At 39.4% G+C, this 21,786-nt stretch overlaps 1 protein-coding gene across 1 annotated transcript; it reads left to right on the top strand.

The window, feature by feature from the left end:
• Positions 1 to 6,611: 6,611 nt before the first annotated feature.
• LOC104464449 (transcription elongation factor B polypeptide 3-like) lies at positions 6,612 to 18,088 on the top strand (the record flags this gene model as incomplete). Its single annotated transcript, XM_010077155.1, has 10 exons — positions 6,612 to 6,668; positions 8,511 to 8,623; positions 9,720 to 10,425; positions 11,931 to 12,030; positions 12,886 to 13,059; positions 13,640 to 13,737; positions 14,489 to 14,669; positions 15,011 to 15,134; positions 17,771 to 17,886; positions 18,027 to 18,088. Coding segments are annotated over 10 exons (1,731 nt in total), but the record flags the coding sequence as incomplete, so codon positions are not given.
• Between the last annotated feature and the right edge of the window lie 3,698 nt (positions 18,089 to 21,786).

Raw genomic sequence — 21,786 nt, 5'->3', positions numbered from 1 at the left:
TGAGGAGGAGGAGGGCAGCCAAGGCCGGGTGCTGTGTCCTTACATCTGCCGCGCGGTGCTGGTGTGTGGGGTCGTGGCCTGGCCAGAAGGTCACAGCACAGCCGGTGAGGTGCCGATCTCTTTGTTCGTAAGAGCTTTGCTCGGTGAAATGGGTGTCTCCGCTTTATTTTAGCGGCATACAGCAAGAGGAATGGGAGTTGTCACGCCCTGCGCTGCTGTTGTTCCTAGTGCCAGAGGAACAAAGATGCTCTTATCTCTGAAATAAAGGACCTGTAGGATAGCAGGGCTGCTCAGTAGCTGCAAGGCCTAGATAAGGAATGCTTGAAGCAAGTAAACATGAGTGGGGAGATGGGTCAGAGCAGCCTGCAGAAGCAGTCTGGAGGCGCTGAGAGGCAGCCAGGGAGACAGGCGCAGGCTCCAGGGCGGAGGGGGATGGAGACATGCTCTTCTCCCTGAGCGGCAGCCTGGACTCTAAGGGAAATAGAAGCAAAGCAGTATGTGCCAGATTTGGCTTACTGTTTTACGAAGGAATAAATCCCATTTGACTGAAGGATGGGATTTCTGTGGAGGGTTGAATTCAGTTTGAAAATACAGAATGCCTTTGCCGTGATGTATCAAGTTTTCGTGTCTTGAAAATCTAAGTTTGTGGAAGTATTTGGAGGCAGAGGGCACCAGTAAAGTTTAATCTGCATTGTGGTTGGTAGTTAATGAACTTGAAAAGCTTATTTATTAATCATATCTACTGTGTTTTTTCAAAGTGTGTATGCATATATAGCAAATCCTGATTTTTCTTAGCCAGTAGTGGTTTATCTTCCCAAATGCCAGTATTGTAGGCTATCTTTGTCCAAAATGCAAATATCTGTGCAGGTGCTTCTTCAGATGTTCTAATTTGCAGTTCAATGGACCTAAAAATTCTTCTTGTGCTACAGAAGTGACCAGATATTACAGTCTCTGAATTTTTTAGTACTTGGGGTTGATGTTGATATGCTGTTCTGAAGAAGAGATTGAAAGGGAAAAGAAAGAAACAATTCTAGATGTAATTAATTGTTAATGATCCCCAGACAATAAGTTTCAAACCACTTTCAACTCAGAATGTGAATAGCCCTGGCGGATTTGCTTCTGTTTAGAGAGAAGATGCACAGTTTTTTTGTGGCATGACTGCAAGTGTGTGTTTCATAAAATGAGACTAGTGGTGGTGCTGCAGCACTTCTGCTGTCCCTGGTAAAACTGTTTCTAGTGAAATGGAAATATTTACAGATAACAGAAGCTAAGGAGTTGTAGGGGAAGTGAGAAACTGATAGCTGTAAATTGGCAGTCATGAAATGCACTGCTAATAACAGATAAATCTAGTAATAGAAAATATGTAGTTATTGTGTTTAAAGGCAAAGATTAAAGTTGTAGGTATGTGTGGAAGGAATAATAGATCAATATTACAGATGTGTATGTAGGTAAGTGTTGGTGTTGTCAAATATTTCTGTTCCATACTTGAGAATAATGTTTGTCTCGATGCTTTTTAATAATTGCGAAGTAGTTTCTGATCTGATACTAACCAGGGAAGATGCGGAACATTGATTGTTAATGTCAAAAGCTTCTTAATGTGTCAGGTTTGATAGCTGCCCCAGTGAATTTTCAGAAAATTGACCAAAGAATGAACAGAACTAATGATCTGGATATCAAATGCTGCTCGAGGTACTAGGGAAGTTCAGTTTGACAGGAAAGAAGTAGTGTGCTATTGTTTATACATGTCAATGAATTGTTCTTCATTGACATTGATTATGAACGATTGTGTTGAGCAGCTGCATGACGTTGCATACAAGATATAATTAAATTTAATTTTAAGATTAAATTAAATTTAGAATTAAAGGATGGTGCCATGATCCATGCCACTTGATGAGACTATGTAGATATGTATTGACAAATTTATCTCAAATCATATTCAGCTGACACTAACTGCCATAAATATATGCAAGTCTCTTGAGGTGTTTGGCTTGCTTCTGTATGATGCTAGTTACAATAGCAATGTTAAGGACCTGATGCATACATAAACTGAATTTCAATTGCACTCACCAAAAACAAGTGCCAGAGCTCATCAGAAAACAACGTTCGTTTGGGGTTTGTGGTGGTTTTTTTGGGGTGGGAAGTGATTATGCATTTGTTCTTGACATAATGCTACTCAAATCTTTCTTAATTTCCAAGACAGCAGTAGGGGAATACTACAAATACTGAAGTGATTTGTGTCACATGAAGAGAGACTCTTCTAGAAACCAACTTTGATCATGTGCTAGGCTACAGCCATTTGAGCAACACGCATTTTAACACGGTTCATTGGAAAGTCACAGCTAGGAGCTATGAATATAGGTCACTCAGGATGGGAGGCTGTATTTTGGAAAGCATTGACTCAGAAAATGATTTGGAGCTCTGATGTATTACCAGTTGAGCATGAAATTGCAGCACAATGCAGTGGCTTATGGAATAAATGCTATCTTTGGGTAGCTTGGGTAGCAGGGTTATTACCACTATATAGTATTAGAGGGACAATTACAGGACTATTATGTCCTGTTCTGGGAACTGTTTTTAAAAACAACACTGCCAAGCTGGAAAAATAGCAAGGCAGCTTGAGAACGGCTGTAGCTCTGGCTAGCATAATTTACTGAAACTAAAGAACCAAGGTAAAGTGTGTGATTAGTGTTTACATTTCTGTGTGGTATAAGATGTTTGGAAGAAGATACCTTTATTTATCAGAAAGAGATAATGAATTTCATTATTTCAGTAGCTGAAAGCAAAACTAGACTGTGTTTTTAGGGAAACTATTTTTTTTTCTGAGGGCATAGGAATGATTTGCTTGGGAATGCATTGGTTTGTCTAATGTGTTGTCTTCAAAGTTTGTGGTATACTTTCACATGAGCTGTCTAGCTGAGCCAGAAGTTACGGACATGATGTGGGTTTACCACTTGGTGAAATGTGTTATAGAAGAGAACAGGCCAGATAATCATAAGGATCCCTTAGAGAGAGAGGTGCAGCTAGTGAGGGAGGAAGAGGAGGGGAGGAGTGAAAACAAGAAGGAGTTATTGTGGTGAAATGTTTAGTCAGTCCCTTGACCACAATGGCCTGGGGACGTGTTAATGGGTCCCATCCTTCCCAAGGGTCCAGGCTCAGCCAGGTGAAGTGAGGTGACTGTACAACGCTCATAAAAAGGAGGCTGCAGCAGCATTGGTGCAGGGGGAAGAGACCAGATGCAGTGCACCTGGGGTCTGTTGTTATCATCACTTTGCTTTCAGTTTTGATTCTGGAAAATTTTGTTTGCTTGCATACTTCTTGCTCATTGTTTGTTACCTGTTCCCTCTGCTTTATGAATGCATGTCTTTGTTCCCTCTTCCCCTTAATCTTAGCTTGCTCTTGCTTCTACTGTCACCTTTGCTTTTGTCTTGCACTAGTACGCATGTCCCAGCTCTCAGTTTGTCCTTAAGGCTTTGCTTCTGTTTTCTGTTTACATTGCATGAAGACCTGTGTCTTGGGTTTGTTTGGAATGCAACTTATTGGAAAAACAACAGTCCTAAAGGCTTTGAATCATCTAGAAGTCAGGATGTATTTTTTAATTGCATAGAACAGTTCAGGAATCATATCTAGAATAACTTTTATGATCTTCGTAGATTTTTTTTTTCTTTATAAACTTTATAATCTCTTTTAAAGTCGGTAGAGTTTTCCCATGAGAGTATAGCTGATAGTGGTACGCAAGGTAAAATAGTATGAAAGCCACTAGAGAGTTGCATGCATATTGTGTATGTATGGAAGGACTTGGGGAAAAATTAGAGTACAGTGAGATAGGAAGAGTGAGATGGGCTACAAATCTATGGTAAAAGATACAGTTAGAGCAAGGCACCTCAACAGTCAGCCTTCATTTTGTTTTTGAAGGCCTGCTCAGAACAGACTTCAGATAAATTACTTTCTCTTTTTGCCTTATTAATAAATGTAGTGGTCCACCATATAAATATGATGACACCAAAGTTCATGTCTCTAACAAGATTTAGTTTCAGTGACAGGCTTTACTGTGTCTTATGTTTCAGAATATACCTTTCTGGGGCCTTCACCAAAGTCTGATAGGTATTGGAGCTTGGTGTTTGTGCTTTAAAAACCTAGCAGCCCATCCTTGTCTTTAACAGAGAAATCAAAACTCTGCAGCAGATAGGATAAATACAAAGTTTCTTTGCTGTTACTGATGTTTGCCACAAATTACATTTGCTTGTTTCCTGGTTGTGCCTGTAAGTATGCTTGGTTTTAGATGCCAAGGGCTGAGAGATGGTTTTCAGGTAGTCCCATGCATGATAGCTGCTGATCTCACCACAGCCCTAGTGGCTTCCTGCTTTTGAGAGATCGGTATCGGTTCTCCTAAAAGAATTGCCAGAGTTTGATTGATGCTTTCTATTTTAATTTGAATGAAACCCTCTTCTTTGTCTTAATTTGCCAAATGTGATGTACACCTCAAAAAAGCAAAATGCACAGTGGTCTTTGGTTTAGAAAACTTGGGAGGTTTTGTCTTTCATAAAAATGTATTGACTGTTTTCAGGCATGCTTGTCATCTAGGTACTTTTGTAATTTAGCCTGTTAGTTTGAAGTTGCATGAAAGTTCTTCTGAAATGAGCTCAGCTTCAGGAATTAACTTAGTCCAAAACCAATCAAGAGGAAACACTCAAAACCCTCATTCTTGCATGTTGATGAAAGCATCTTTTAGTATTCTTCCATGTACAGGGTTGGCTTTGGGCTATGGGATTTATTCCGAGTGGTTTGCACTGGTTGAGTATCTGGTCATCCTGTATAGCACAGTATATCTCCTCAGCAATGGGTTATGTCCTTTTGATTGCAAAATGAGTGAATGGGGATATATTTTTAATTAAGTAAGAAAGTTAACTAACCTGACACAGATAACAGTTTCTAATGATTTTGGTCAACATTGTGAGCAATTATTTGTTTTACTTAAGCATCTTTGCAACACACTTCTGGATGGGGATTATTTGTCACAAAATATGTAGTCTGTACCTGTGAAGTATCTAGAAGAAAGTTACATGTTAAGCTTGTTTTATCCTCAAAAGGAAGAGTAGTTCTCTTGAGATGCAAAATTGTTTTTAACTTCATTGCATATATTGACTCATCTTGCTGGCTCAGGGTGTATCTTATCCTTAAATAGGAGATAAGCAGAGCTTCATGTGGCTTTGATACTGGTTCCAAAATTTTGGTCAGGAATCCTTTTTTGTAGGTGTCCTACCATTTTGTAGTTATCTGAACTTTTTGGGAGAAAGCTGATTTCTTAGCTCTGGTCCTAGGTGTGTATCTTACTGTTAGAGCTTTTCTCATGTTTTTCCGGGCTGTGAAGCATATCTCCTGTACTTCTCTAGGTCTCAGAAACACTACTGCAGGGTGGATGATTTTCAAGAAGAATTGCATGCCAGGCGTGCAGGTAGAGCCCACTACACACAATGAAATCATGTCAAGTGTGGGATTCCACTACTAATGCATTATAGGAAAAGTGAAACTTAGAATGACAGTAGAGAGTGCTATTTGTAAATTGTTTCTTCAAGTTTGCTACTTACTTATTTTAGTATCTCTTCTACCTTCTGCAAAACTAGTTCAGAAGCAGTATCTAATATGAAGAATGACAGTTCATCAGCTATTTAAGTTGTCATAGCTGTTGTTATAGTTAAAATGTTTCTGGGTAGTCTGTTTTGCATTCCTGTAGGTTCCTGCTATTGCATTTAGAAGTGTCAGTGATCTGAAAGACTTGATTAGTATTCCAGGCTTTGTGAAAGCCTTAAGAAATGCTGTTACTTCAGTCGTACGTTAGTTCTCTCATCTACATAGCTTCATGGAAGTTTGTGAAAAATAAGGCAAATTGCTCATGTGTGGTTAACTGCAGCACTCTGGGGTGCTGTACACCCATTGCTAAATAGATTTATACTCTGCTTATGGATGGGACTTTTGCCTTGTTAAAATGCTTCTCATAGGAAGATGAGCCATTTTGTATTTGAAAAAAATATTTCCTGCTTTGATGGAAATGTTGAGTTTTGTAGCAGTTGTACAATTTGTCAGTGCGAAACAGAACAGCTGTTCTAGCTTGAGGTCATTTTGTTAATGTACAAACTGCAGTTAAGTGTTCAAAACCTTATTTTTTTTGCAAACTGGGCTCTCACTAGCTCATTTGTCCTTTCTTAGCCGGGGTTGGTGAAACAATGGTGCTGCTGACTGGGAGACTTTACTGCTCTTCGCATGGTGTTTCTGCATAATGCAGGTTTTCCGTTGTTTCTGTGACAAATGAGGGTCACTGCTACACGAGGAGTGTGGCCATATACATGTATAGCCTGTGCTGCTGTATTATTGATCTTTAATGTAATCTCTGTAGTGGTAAATTCATACCTACTGGATTTTTTTTTTATTATTACTGAAAGTCGGGGGTTGGCAGAACTGTGCTGGTTCACGGCCCTGATGGGTATAGTAAAGGAGTGCTTACATTTTCCTGGAGTTGCTGGATATTCCTCTTAGCACTTATTTTTGAGTTAAACATGTGAATGAGAAAGACTAGAATTTATGAATATTTGTTTAAAAAAATTATTTTCTTCCAGATTATAAAAACACTTAAGGTACTACGGGATTTGGATATATCACTGGATATTCTAGTGGTAAGTGACCAATAATATATTAAACTCTTCCATAGTGAATTACTGTGTAAATGTTGGGGCTTTGTAGTCATAAAAGCAGTGAACATTGTTGCATTTTGTAAATTTGACTCTTGCTCATGATTCATGCAGAGCTCTGTACAAGCAACCATGGAGCTTTTTCCAAAAGCCAGCTGGAAGCTGGGCATACAACTTGACAAATGCAGTATTATGCCAGCAGTGATAGTACTGAACAGGGATCTAAGCATACAGAGAACACTTTGCTACTCAGGCTTCATTTCTTCTCACTGTAAAACTGCTTTCAAGTTGATGCCTAAAACAAATATGTGTGAACTGTTCTTTAGGTCAGTTGTCTAAGTCTTCTGTCTTTTATTAGCAGCTCAAGATTAGTTTCTTGCATTTAAAGAACAGGCATCCCAAGTTATAGAGTAAGGATACTTGTGACTTTTATCCTTCTCCAAGCTGCATTCTGTCAAAGTTTATATTAGAAATTCTCACACTTCTAGGAAGCTTCTGCTTATTATGAGCAATATGCTTGTATGCCGAGAAGAAGAAAAATGTGGGTTTTGTGAGATAATTCTTTGAAGAATATGAGAAAAATATGGGAATTAAGATATTTGTCTGGCCTCTTCAGGCAAAGGCACTTGCCTGCCTAAACACAGGTAGAATTCTACTGGAATACAGCCGTATTTATGTATTATTGGAAAACAAAAAAATCTTATATTGCAATAGTTGTTTAAACTAAAAGGGCTTCTGCAGACAATTAATGTTCCCAGCAGACTTGCATGTTTTATAATGTGACAGACTGTGATGGGAGCCTTCAAGTCAAACAGAGGAAAGAGGTGTCTTGCAACCAAGGATTCCATGTATTTTTAACATATTTGAAGAATATAAATAGCTTTAGGAAATAATTCCACCGAATTTCTTGCATCTATTTGCAATACAGTGACCTACCAAACCAGTATCGCTAAAGTTATATAGATGCTAAATCTCCTTAAAGTGAAATTAAGGAAGTCCTTTCTAAGGTGTGAACTGATTTTGCAGGACTAACACATGTGTAGCTCTTGCTCAGATTTCACTGAAGCATCATTTCAGTAGTTAGCAAGAGCATTAAGCTAACCTAAGGAGTTCCAGGTTTTGTATGCATCTTAAAAGTGACAGTTTCTGATTCAGAGATACTTACTGATAATACTGGATTAAAAAAAAAAAAAAATCACCTGTGGTGCTTATATACATTCAAAGATAGTTGTTTTTAAACATCGTAAAACTCACTAGAGCAAGATTTGAAGGCACAATGGTAATGTGAAAATAGTCATACTGGGGAAAAACAGAAGATGACAGGCTTTAAATGTCAAGGTTTTGGGGTTTTTTCTTCCCTGTGTCTGAAACTGAGACTGAGTTTAGTCATATGAACTCTGCAACTCTGACCCCTCTACCCCATACCAGTCCTGGGTGAGATGCATTTTAGATTACGATACATCCATCATGTGCTCTCTAACATGCTAAAATGCACTTGCATAAGCCTAAAGGGAATTTTAGTTGATTAATCTAATTCAGTGGGACAGTATGCTTTTTGTGGGCATAAGCATTCGAGCCAAGCAAAATTCCTGAAATAGATATGTTTAATAGTGGAAAATTACTTCTCTTATTTTTGTGAATTAAGACTGCATTTTGTTCCCTGTATTTGGTTATAAATATTTACCTTTTCACTTCTGTTTGCAGTATAAAGAGTGCATTTGTTATTTCTTTAGCTGCCATCTCTAACTACTAGGCTAATACTGCTTGTAGCAGTTTTAGAAAAGGTTTTTATTTGGGATGATAGTTGTGATTTATTGTCTTCAACAGGAAACAGGCATAGGCAAAACAGTTAACAGTTTTAAGAAACATGCCATTGCTGGAAATGTAGCTAAAACCCTGGTAAAACAATGGAAAAAACTTATTCCTCCAGAAAGTAAAAGGTAGGTGTGAAGTAACTTTTTTTTTTAAGAAGTTAATTATACTGTAATGTAACTTTATAAAATACAGCCTGGAAAGCTTAGGAAAGTGTTTGGAAACACAAATGTGCATTAGGACAAATGCATAAACTGAATGAAGACATCAGTCTTTCTTTTATAAAATACCAGAAAGCGAATCAGAGCCACAAGTATTGGTCAATTAGCCAGCCAGCACTTAGACTTCATCTCCCTTTTTTTTTGATGGTCACAAGTTCTTAGGTCCCAGCTGATGCAAGCAGGACTTAGCCAGTGACTGGCGCTGCTCTGCATTTCTTCAGGGCAGTGGGAAGCTTGCTCTTTCTTCAGAGTGGTGGTTAAATGAGGCAGTTCTCCAGTGATTTGGTTGTATAGAGGGCTTCCCTATAATGTTCTTGTGGACTGAGAGGGGCTTCCAATATTGGAGGAATCACACTGAAGAGATATGATTTCTTCTCAGGATGAAGCAGCCACAACTGCCATGGCCAGGCTGACTGTGCTTTAGATGTTTTGCAGACCTCCAACATTTTGAGGCCGTTGAGCTGAGAAAGCCAAAGGTTTAGGTTGATTGAATAATGCATTTTAAATCTGAAGTTGTTCAAACAACACGAAAGTGAAATACCAGAACCTGTGATAAGCAAACCATAAAGGCTGACCTGTTGTGATCTGTATCACCTACAGAGCATGTCATAAATTGTCTCTTAGTTTTTTTCAAGTACTATGTCTATGTTATAAAGCATGCAGGGAAACTTGTGTAAAAAGTGGTATCCAACACATCATAAGCAAATAGTACTGCTAGGCGTGTTTTCCTACTGATGGTTGTGTCCCTATTCGCTGCTTTTCTTTCTGTCAATTCTTGTTGCAGCATTTAGTGGTGCTGGACCCAAGAGCTGCTTCTCTGGGGATTCTGTACTAATAAAGGAAGAATAAGAGCACAGAAGAGCACAGTTGTCGTTCTTGTACAATTATGACACATGGTGTGATTTAATGCTTTTGGTTTTACTAATGTAGGTAAAAAGATCGATTGTTCAAGAACTTTGCATCAGATGTAGCATGAGATGTGAGGGTTTTTTTTATGTTGCAGTGGTCACAGAGGAAGAAAACAAAATACTGAAAAAGAAAAAGATAAGACAAAATCTTCTGTTTCCAAGGAGATTAAGCCTTCAGAGAAGTCCAAAGCATCTGTACTGGCCTCCAGAAGTTCCAATAGTGCTCCTATTTCTAAGAAGTTGAATAAGCAGAATATTTGTAGTAAAAAGGCCCACCAAAGTAGAGATTCTGAGTCTCAAAAAGAATGTGGTGATAATAAAGAATGTAGCAGCAGTGGTTCTAAGCATGCTTCCCAGGGTACCAATCCTCAAACTAAAGAAAGTGACTTCAGAGAGGGAACCTCCACAGACAGCAAGAAAGTTTCAGGAAAGCAGCATGCCTCTGTAGCCAATGAAGACTTACCACCCCTGAAGGAAAAGCCTAGTGAGGATGCTTCCAAGCAGAAAAATCCTAAGCATGTGAAGAAACCAAAACAAAAACTTGTCATAAAAAGCAAAGCTGAATTATCTAGTGATGAAGAATTTGAGCCCCCTACTATGTCTTTTGAATCTTATCTTAACTATGATCAGGTTAACAGAAAAAGAAAAAGGAAGGCTTGTTGTGCAGGTGAACAGACAAAGAAGTGCAGTGAACAGAACAGCTCGTTACCACAGAAGACTTCAACATTTTCTCATGCAAAAGAGCAAGAAGAAGATGTAAAAAAATGTGAGGATGATCAATCAGAAACTCCCAATAAAAAGGTAAACCACTGCATAGTTGAGATAATAGCAAATAAACTGCAGATGAAGTGCTTTGGACTCTTATTTTCAGTGAAATTCGGCTGTGTTTATTTAAGCAACTGATTGCACAGCTCTGAAATATCAGCTGCATTGCAATTGCCAATAATCGCAATAATTGGGGAAAAATTGTTTATTGCATACTGTCGGTTTACTGTGAACTAGTCTTCTATTTTTAGGATTATTTCCAATATGTCAATAGTCTTTAATGCATATCAGCTAATCTGCTTTTGACCCACAAAGTAAAGAAAGGTACTTACCTTGGGAAGGATGTCCCCTTCTTCCATTCTTGACCAGCCTGGTTTGTGAATGCAGCAGCTGTTTGTGTACAGCACGGTTGTTTTGTCAGGTGCTGGGGTTCTTTAGTAGGGAATGTTAAGGTCTCCAGTGGAACTCAATTTTCTCGTTTTAATACATTGAATTAAACCACAGTATGGCACATAAAAATAGCTTATATATGTTTGTAATGTGAACTGTCCTAGTCCCTTGAAGTGGAAGAAGCTTAGGTGGCTCCTCTGAGCCAAGGTAGATCTAAACACATGTATTAATTAGACCTTTTAAATGAAGCCCTTTTGTGTACTGGGCGTTAGAGGTCTCTTCAGTCTTTTATCCTTGCTGGATTGTGAAAGCTCCAGGCTTTATTTATTTATTGTGGAAGATCTGCAATCTGAATGTGGTATCTACTGTCCCAAATGGAAAAATATTAATCTAGAGGCTTGTATATGGTACTCTAGTATAAACTGAGGGAAAATCTTGGATGTTCAAGCTGTGTTAAAAAGTTATTAAAAATACTGAAGTGATGTTCAGAGAGATGCAAGGTTTGGGCTGTAAGGACACCTATGATCCCATTAGGATGTTGCACAAAATGCTGACCTTTACCAGACTGCTGCATGTTTAAATCCCTTTTTAAGGGGTTATCTGTGAAAATTTTAGGCTAAATGGCTTATCTGGCACAATAAAGGAGACTTGATAGGACCAGATATAAAGCTATTTCCTGTCCTTCAGGATGGCATTTGGTTTGCCTTTGAACATTTGTTGTTTTGTCATCTTGTAGTTTTGTCTCGTTCACTGTACGCCTCTAACATCAGTAGTGATTGATGGCATTTGGTTTGCCTTTGAACATTTAATTGTCGTTTTGTCATCTTGTAGTTTTGTCTCATTCACTGTACGCCTCTAACATCAATAGTGATTTATTTGAAAGCCTGCTAGCTGAACACGTGTACCCTCTTCTTTAATCTCTGTTTATGCACTGATTGCAGATATCCCATTAAGTTCCTTTTGTGATGTAGTCTTGGTAAGTAGAGTATGAAAGGGTACACTGAAAAGTAATCCAGTGAGTAAATTTTAGTGCAGAAAATCAATAATTTTAGTTATCCTAGTTAACTTTGGAGGTTGCTTAAAGGTTTATTTTAAGCCTCGCTAAACCCAAATTTGTAATGTTGAAGCAGTGTTTCCTTGACTGTGCACAGGCCAAGATGGCATCCCTCCAAGATCTTCTTAATACGCCACTGCCTAAATTTCTGACAGGCATCTCAATCTCATCTCCCCCATATGCTGCAGACTTTAAAGGTAAGTAGTATGCGAGGCTGATAAATGTGAAATAGCACAGGTTTTTTACAGCTCTATGTAGAGATGTTTTTATCCCCTTTCCTAATAAACCATATTAGCTCACCTGTTTATGGCAAAGAAGTGCCTTGCCTTTACTTTCTCATCTGCAGAAATTGTCTTGAAGCTGAAGGGGGTTATAAAGGCTTCCCTCTTACGGCTTTCAGAATAAAGTAGCGTGGAAGGTTACCATGGATGCAGAGAAGGCATAGATCAAGTAGTAGTTTTCAAGGCCCCATTTATCTTTACTTCTGTCTGTACCTTATAGCAGGCAAAGCCTTAGTAGAAATTATCTTAGGTAGAAGAAATATAGGAAGCACTAGATGCAGCTTTGGCATAGGAACTTGCTAATATCTTTATAGGTAGATGAGACAAAGTACCAGTGGTTCCCCTAGCAGCTCTTGTGATGTTTCAGTGGTTTCATATCACTCTAGTCTTGAAACATCTTCTGGATTCCCTAGGAGATCTCAGGAAGATCAATAATGTGTTGTAGACTGGTAACAGAGTAATCTAGATGTGAATACAGCTCGTGTAGACCTGAACTAGATAATGTAAGGCTGATTTGAGTTAGTGCAGCTCACTTGCAATGTACACACTGTCTTGGTGTTAGATGATGATGAATGGACTTCTGTAACATATCGTACTTGTAAGGGTCCCAAACTGTAATGCAGTAAGTTTGTGTTTAAAAAAAAAAAAGCATATACGTGTGTCCTACCAGGTGTATTTCTCTCAAACCTGAATGTTTAAAGCATTGTAAAATGTCAGGAGGTAAAAGAAACCCTGCCTGATGTTTGGTTTTTTGTTTTGTTTTTTTTGCAGCTTCCCATGTGCCTATTGTAGAAGCACCCCAGGAAGTCAGTGAGACGGTTCAATTCACAGGACGGAGACTGAACTCTAAAATGCAAGTTTACTCTGGCTCTAAACCAGTCTGTCTTTCAAAGATGCTTACGCTGTATGAACAGTGCATCCGCGTGCTTCAAAATAATATTGATTGTGAGTACTTTAAGGGTTTTGTAGCAGACTGTGCCTGAAAGTGTATGAGATTGCTTTTTTTCCTCCACACCAGCAACTGGTCTACTAAAAGATATTGTCCCTCCCTATGAACAGTGACTCAGAGCAGGTTGAAGGGCACTTTAAAAAAATTGATTTATGGGTGTGCTAAAATGTAGTTCCGTTTTGAAAGCTTACCTTTTTTGAAGTTCCCATTTTAGTTAAAATACCTTTTTTTTGGCTTATAAATTATATTTTTTTCCCCTCCAAAATGTTTGTTTACATAAATTAGATTGAGTGATCAAGAAATTATTTATTCCTTGGTGTGGGCAGAGGGGAATGATACACATCGGTAAACATGGTGCAATAGCTGTTCGAGATGCTTTCTCCATCCTCAGATATAACTGCCAGACAGTGTGGAGCTGCTGATTTATGAATATTTTTCATAGCCTGACTTCAAAACATGTGTTCTGTTAGTTCTTGCTAAAATTAATTTGTATTTTTATTTTTAAACTGCTTGGTGAGTGGTGTTACCCACTGAGTAAAAGAAATGAGACACTGAAAGTACTGTCCTCTCTTGTAGCACTACATGAAGTAGGAGGTGTGCCCTTTGAAATTCTTGAGCCTGTGCTAACACGTTGCACACCAGAGCAGTTGTTTCGAATAGAGGAATGTAATCCGGTAAATTCTGCCTTGTTAAATTCGGGGAGAACATGAGGCATCTGTTTCTGCCTTCCTTGCACCCTTTTTGATAAAGATTCTCAACGGGTTACACTGGTTTTCTGTCTTGCATACTTATTTCTTTGCGTTCATCTGTCATTATCAAGCCTCCCTTCATCAACTGTCAGGGTGTTTCTAAAAATAAGAGAAAAAACCAAACAAACCACCACAGTATTTACCAGTGAAATAGCTGGGAAAGTCATAATAGAACCAACTGTTTTCAAGTTACAAACTGTTAAGGCTGTAAAGCATACCAACCAGGAAGTATCTGGGGTGAGAATTAATGTGTGTGGTAGATTTTTTATTTTTTTTTGTCTACACTGTTAGGACTTCATGATGCATTTGAACATTGAGATTCTGACTGTTTAGCTCTTCATAGTGCAAGTTGGCCATTTCTCTGCATGCCTAAAGTTGAGAGCTGGTGTGGCCTGAGCTTGTGCCGGAAATGCAAGCCTAGCCTGTAAGCATGGCTCATTAACTCAAATACAGAGCTCTGCTATTTGAAGCTATGTGACTTCTAGACTGAAGTCAGTATCTCTGCAGGGTATTGCCACGCTTCATGTTGAGGATACTTGTGACAGCATGTGTGGTGGGATTTGTTCTGCACCTTTCTCCACTGGGGTATTGGGCTTTGTCTACAGGCACAGCTAGCAGGTACTCTTGGAAATGTTATTTTAAATCTTTGATTTAAGGTATCTTGTGTTCAAACTAGATGTTTACGGAAGAGTCTGACCATTTGTGGAAGAAACACTGCCAGAGAGATTTTAAAAATGAGAGCCTCCTAGAATATGAGTCTTGGCGTGAAATGTACTTGAGACTGTTCAATCAGAGAGAGGAAAAACTGAAGATGCTTACAAAAAATATTCTTTCAGCTCAGTCTGAGAAACCAAAAGGTAAAATCTGTGGTTAGCTTTAGTACAATACATTAATGTGTAATACTTGCAGCATAGAGTAGACCAATCTTACTTTGTGGGTTAGACTGAGGATTCTAAGCAACAATGCAAAGAGTACAAATGTAATTACAAATACTGAAGTTAATATGAAGAAATACTGTATGCAGTCTGTATATGATTTGCCATGGTTCAGTTACTATTTTCGTACCAGATTCTGCTTTTCTGAATTACTTTTTTCCCCAATTTAAACCCAGAAATTGCCACACAATCATATTATCAACTGAGTTTTGGACGTAAGGGGAAAAAAGTCATATATCCTCTGCTTCTTGCTTCTCTGTTAGGCAGGCAAGTAAAAATGGCTTACATGACCAGTGCAGCAAAACCACCCAGGAACGTTCGCCGACATCAAGAAATCCATGGGACAGCAGGACCTGTCACCCAACTTCATCCCATAGAGAAGTGCAAGTAAGTGTTCTGTACTATGCTTTTGAGTTTAGATGTCTTTGTCAGTACAAAAGCTTGCTGGCAAAATATTTATGAAGTTATAAATAGCTTTCTATTTACTTTCCTTTTTTAAGCAGCTAGTGGCTAGAAACTAACTTGCCTTTTAAGTCTTGCGTGCTCCTCTGCCGTGTATGCATTGTCATTGCTCATTTCTCCAGAGTGCCAGTGATGAATTCATCCTCCCAGCTGAAGAGTGAGCGGATGCTGTTGTTTTTCCTCCAGATTACACTAGTGCCGCTTGACATTCTGGGGAGATTCCAGTGTTGGTGTTTCATGTTTGTAAACCTGCCTAGTAGCTTCATGTGTTCTCCTGCTTTCATAAAATCCCAGTCAGCTGTCGAGAGTGATATAGCTCACCAGAGTGGATCTCAGCAACTTTTAATACTCCTGATTGTGGGTTTCTGCTTTGGCAGCTTAAAGGAGTGTCTGGAACAGTAGCCAACACTAGTCACTGAAGGAACAGAAAACTGGGATTCTGCAACTGTTTCCTTTGTATGGCACAAAGCCAAATTTTCTTTGGCATCTTAGTTCAGAGGAGTTCAACAGCCATGAGAACCAAAGCTGAGAAAGGAGGTTTGTCCTGTTCCTACCAGCCTAACGAACTCTCTTGTAGCCGAGAGGATGGCTGCAACAGGGAAACAAACCAGCTGTAGCACCAGCTTCTACCTCTTCTTCCCTTCTCAACTGTGTGGAAACAGGATGGTGTTTTTTAGTGTTTGAATATCTGTTCTTGTCTGAAAGAAAAATCATCAGTTTGGTTCAGAAGCACCTCATGCTGGACCATAAAAGCTATGGAGTGTGTTCATACTGCCTGAACATGGGTGTCTTAAGCCGTTGTCACTCACTTTGCTGTGGCTGCTGGTGAGCATGGTCCCCTCCCTTGTCCCCATTGCCTGTGGTTGTTCCTGTGTTGGCATAACTGCTCTGCAACTAGCTCTTCTGACATTATCCCCTTGGGGGAGCAGCAGGTGGAACATTTTTCATTATTCTGAATTAGGGCACAGTTATGCAGATTGACAAATATGGGAGTGGATAGTGACAGATAGCTGGGAACAGGGTGGATGAAACTTAAGCTGTTGCAAATGTGATGCAAGAGTGACTTAGTAAAGCTGAATATGTCAGCAGAGTCATTTTAAGTTGTTTCTGTTCTGATGCTGCAGTGCCTGCAGTTGTGCTGATTAATTGTTTGGTCTTAGGCATGCGAACTAGATAACTGAACTGACCTGGGCTTATCAGGGGGAAAAAAACCCTACAAAACCATGTGGAAGTGTGTTTTCTGCAAGTTTCAAGAGCTTGGACTAGTCAAGCCGCCTCAACTTCCTGCTCAGGATGGTGGTATGGGGCAGGAATGACAGCCTGGATGTAGGAACTTCTTAAAATCAGCTTTTACACCAGATACAGTGTTTTTATAGCTGCACTGTTAGGTGATTTAAAGTAGGAAGCTTCTTTCCATACTGTTGCTGTTTTCAAAGGAAAGATACTCCCCCACCAAGGAAGTAGCTTCAAGTTAGTCTTCTGCTTTCTGTTGCCCTGTGAGAGGTTATATCTGTGTTGGGAGAAGACCAGCCTTCCTGTTTAGGTGCTTCAAGTACACTCGTGTAAATGTCCTTTCTGCACCAGTAATCTCTCAGACAGTAACTGAATGATGTACTCAAAGCCCTGCATGTTTGTGGTTTTTTTCTTTTTTTTCCCCCCCCCCTCAGGCATGATAAATTAGGAAGAACTGCTGTTGTGTGAAAGAAGCCCTAATAGGATCGTTGCTTTGCCCTCTTGAGAAACAAGAGTTTGTTTAGGCATGATGAGTTTAACTTCATTGCTTTGACCATGTCCTCTGGAAACCTCTTGGTTTTGCAAGTTGTAGAATTTGTACAGCTGAAATATTCACTTAAGAAACTGGTCTTGCAGGAGCTAAAAAGGTCCTATGGCAGCCGTGCAGATCCCTGTCAGGCTGCAGTTTGCAGTGCAGTGTGCAGTGGTATACGATAACTAATAGCAGATGTCAGTGACTGGCTGCGGCATACAAGACTGCCCAGCTTGGTGACATCATGCTGACACTTTAATGCTGTGTTGGATTAACTGTCTTTCGCAGTAGGCATCATCTCTGTGTCTGTGCCTGCCTCAGTTCTTGTCCTGTTGATTGAGGATTCCATCCCAATATTTAGGGCTAGTTATTGTGCCTTTTGCTAGACATTCCTACTTTAGAAACAAATATAAAAGTTTGTAAATTTGTCCTCATTTTCTGTCAGAGCTAGTTAGCAGTTCAGCTGCGTTCAAAGAGGAAAATAAACACAAAGAGCAAACTAGAGCACAGAGCATTATGAATCACCGTGGTATTGCTAAACATTTTGATCTGCCACCAATACTGATCATTTAATTTTGAAGACAATTAAGATGCATCAAAATTAATAAATGGAAAATTTGTGCAAGCAGGGGAATGGACTAGGTGACCTGAGATCCTGTCTAATCTGAATTATCCTGTGATTTTTAAATGTATAAAGACTTAAATGTTTGTGACCATTTTTTTTCCAAAATGAGAGTGAGCAAATAGTAGTTTGATATTAAATGCTAATTTTTTTCTTATTTCCTTGTTTTAAAAGGACGAAGATTCCAGAAAGCAGAGACAGAAATAACACATCAAATCTGATCCCTGCTAGCAACAGTGGAAGCTCTAGCTCAAGCGTAATGACTCAAGATGGAAAGAAGCCCATCAGAAGTAAATGGAATTTCCTAAGATTATCAAGATACTTGTTGTAATTTGCTGTCTATTAATACTTGCTTAATATTATACTAATACCATTTTAAATCACTCATAGCTGTAATTCTAACTGGTCTCTTTTTTTGTTTTTATAGAAGAAATTGCACCAATCATGAGGAAAACTTTGAAAGCATTGAAGAGTAGAGCTGGACGACGGTAAAACGAGGTGGCATATTTGAAGCTTATGTGACTATTTTTATATCATGTACCATGATACAGCTGATGACAGTAATGTTAATGTAAACATTCTGCAATTTGCCTTAATTAAAATAGTTATAAAATATTTTGGGAGCGAATGATTTGCAATAAAAATGGAAACCTCTGAGTCCTTTCATACTGCTCCTTTCTTATTCATGAATGAGGAAAACTGAATTGAAATAATGTCAGTACACACTAATGAAAAATCAGTTTATATGGACTTCTATAGATGCTGTCTTTAAGTGCTTCCATGAAAAGCTTATGCAAATGTGTACATAAGCTGATAACTTTAACCTTGGCAAAATATACCCACAGCTTATCTAATAGAAATGGCCACAAGGTGTACTTAGATACAATTGCAAACAGGTCTGGCATCTCTTGCACAAAAGTGTTTTGGAAACTTAGTGTATTTGTTCCACTAAAGGTTTTCCTAGGGAGACTTTTATATTTTTCTTTCTATGAATACATGATTTGGCTGGATTTTACTTTTTCCTTTTCTGGAAACAGAAGCCTTTATAAGACAGTGGTGCTCAACTTCTGACTTACTGGAAGTGGGCTGTGAAACATCCTTACTCAGGGCACTATGTGCTTTTCAGCCCTTTTACTTGACTTAGGCAATGAACCTTTAAAGGAGAGGTAGGAGAAGACAATGTTTAAATTTAAATTGCTTTTTTAAAGTAGGATTTATATACTGCCAGGTTAAATACGGCAGGCTATGATAGTGAGTTAATGAAAAATCATGTGTTATTCAAGAGCTTTGTCTAGTTGGGACATTTTTGGTCCAATAATTAAAACCAGAGCTGTCACTGTGAGATACCATCTAAAGGCATTAAGTACTTGTGTGAGAGAGATAATTTTGGGAACAAGGAGGAAGGGGGGAAAACTAAGAACGTCATCAGTTTGATGCTGTGGTCAACTAGTAGAACTCATGCAGAATAATTCATTTAAGTCTGGAGATTAGAGAAGACTTGTGTTATGCTATGATCTGTTGCTCCCAGTCTGTCATGAAGAGGCAGTCTGTCATGAAGTGGCCTAGCTCGCGACCTTTAATATGAGCCTTTTGTGTTCAAAGTGAAAAAGCTATTTGGTCTTGAATAGCTGTCCTTTCAAGAGTTGGGGACTGCTGCAGTTTGGGGTTGGTCAACGAATGGGTTTGCTTTTAGAAATGAGATACTTCTTTGTAGTTGCTTCGTCTCAACCAGTTCCTTTGCATGAAAGTCTGACTTTGCCTTGAAGGCATGGCTTACAAATGGAGGAGCTCTTTCTATAGACTGCACTCAGTAGCTGCAAGTAGGTCTTGTTTCTTCCTTTGTACTCCTATAGGATTTGGCATTTTAGAACTTCTCCTGAACCACAGGGTAAGGGTAAAATCATCGTGAAACCAGTTGCTGTTTCTTACTCAAGACACCTTACCTGTGAATTGCCTTGCCATCCTATAAATTTTCAGATTACAAAAATTCTGCTGCTAAAAATGGCTTTTGCAGTCAGGTAATGTAGTCACCCACCCATAACAGCCTCTGCAAATGCTCTATTTAGAGAAGGATTTTAAGTCAGCAGGTGTGCCACTGTGTTGTGGTTTTTTTCCCACACATTATAGTTGCATTAAAGAGTGAAAGATGAAAACAGGTGTGGTGACCTGGTGGTGTGGTTTGAACCCGCTTTGCTAGCAGCAAACACCACACCAAACCAGGACACGTGGAAACTCTGGGGAGCTTGCTTTTGTTTCTGGGATCAAAACAAGCATTGACTAGTAGGCGACATAGTGCAGTGTCTGCCATACGTATCTGCAAAAATGCTTGTAGGAGGAGCTATCCAGGAGTTAAACTGGCTGAACAGCCAGTGTACCACCCTCTGTCCATCAAACAGCTCTGGTCATCATGTAATTGCTAATCAGTTGATGGCAGAATTTAATTCAGCTGGAGTTTTGTATCAAGTGTAGTGTGAATTGTTCAAGAACTGAGTATTTTGCTAAATCACTTTTATTTGTTCAAACTGTTGATGGTATCCTTTTATGCAAGAAAAGACCAAGCCATAACTAAGCCTTCTGTTGGACTCTAGTGTTAGAGAACACAGCTGTAACCATTTGGGCCAGCTACAGATGATAGGAGTGTCCCCTTGGGAGATGGAAGGATAAATAGTTGTTTTAAGTAGTAGACTTTCATTGTTAATTGAAGTAGGAGATAACTTTTTTTCTATCCTTGACACTGATGGCAGAGCTGTGGGGAGGGTAAGTCCAAGATTAGGTGGCTTTTGTTTCCTCTTACTTTCTCTCACTTCAAAGGCTATAGATATATCTCTGGGAAGAGAAATGCAGAGGGTACCCATGGGATCACACTGTTTTCCTGACAGCTTCTACATTAGAAAATACTGTAGACAGGCAAATTTCTTTACAATAAGGTAGGTGATGCTACACACACTTTAGTCTAAGGCTTCTCTTTCACTTCAGATGTGCTGTGGTATATTCCTATGGACCGAATGCCCACCTGCGGCTGCAGTGTCGGGGTGATGCTCTGGGAATGCCCAGCTCATTTGTGAGGAATCCTGGCTTTGTGGTTTGACACTGCTTCATGACACAATTCAAAGCATATGTGGAGGTAAATTCAAAGCTTACTTCAACAGCGTATCCTTTTAATCTGAATTTATGTAGGTGCTTCTGCAGTCTCCTGTATTCCATCCCTGTGCAGTTACTCCAGTAAAGAGCAGTTCTTGCTAGGTCTGTGTGTTCTTGGCACCTGACATACTTAACAATACATACTATTGGAGTATACTGTCCTGAGGCAGATTGCTTTCCTTTTGGTGGATGCACGGAAAGACTTTTGGTTGGTCTTGTTACATACTCCCCAGGCTGGTTGCCAGATCCCTCTTCCTGATAAGCCCTGTATCCACCTGTTGTGTGTTTGACCTGTTCTGTGTCCTAGTCAACTGGCTCTGCGCTCCCTGGTGGAGACCTGTGATCCTTCTCGGGTAAGTGGCTATTTTCACAGAAAGACTAAACGTCGTGAGTGCACATGGCCTTCTCTTCCTTAGAAGCACATTGCAGCTCCTAGTCCTCTTGGAGTATCCCTGGAGCCTTTTATTCCAGCAGCACAATGCTTTTCCCTCCAGGTGACAAGCAAATTCCATGTTCATTTCCAGAAAATAAATGAGTAATGGGAGAAAATTATGGGCACAAAAGGAAAACCTTGTTGTTGTGGAAAAGACCTCAAGTGGAGAATACTTCTTTTCTTCCTGAACTGTCCATTCCATGCATAGAAACCACTTTCCATTTCCTGCCAATGTTTGTTTCATAGCAGTCAGGAATGTTTTCCCATCCTGTTAGTGGTTGAGCCCAAGAAGAAAACTTGGCCTGACTGTATTCCATTTAAACAGTCCCTGGGGCAGGAGGAGAAAACACAGTTTTGAGGTGAAGAGTTCTTTCATATGAGACCCTGCTCAAAAGGCCTGTGAAGTTCGAGGAGCTAAGCTCTTCTCAGGGACCACATAGACATTCAAATGCTAGGTTAAGTCCTGGGCCAAAGCTAGGAAGGGGTGTAGGGTTTGGCATGATCCTTCTGGAAGAATTTGGAGACATCAGTGAACTGCCCTGTGAATACTGCTGTCAGTTGGTAGTGTTCCAAGGATCAGTATGTGAGCTGCTGCCAAAGCAAGGCACAACTGGGA

Source organism: Pterocles gutturalis, unplaced genomic scaffold (genome assembly GCF_000699245.1).
Source record: "Pterocles gutturalis isolate BGI_N339 unplaced genomic scaffold, ASM69924v1 scaffold24368, whole genome shotgun sequence".
Lineage (NCBI taxonomy): Eukaryota > Metazoa > Chordata > Aves > Pterocliformes > Pteroclidae > Pterocles > Pterocles gutturalis.
Note: the sequence above shows the minus strand (reverse complement) of the source record. Positions and strands in the feature narration are given on the sequence as shown.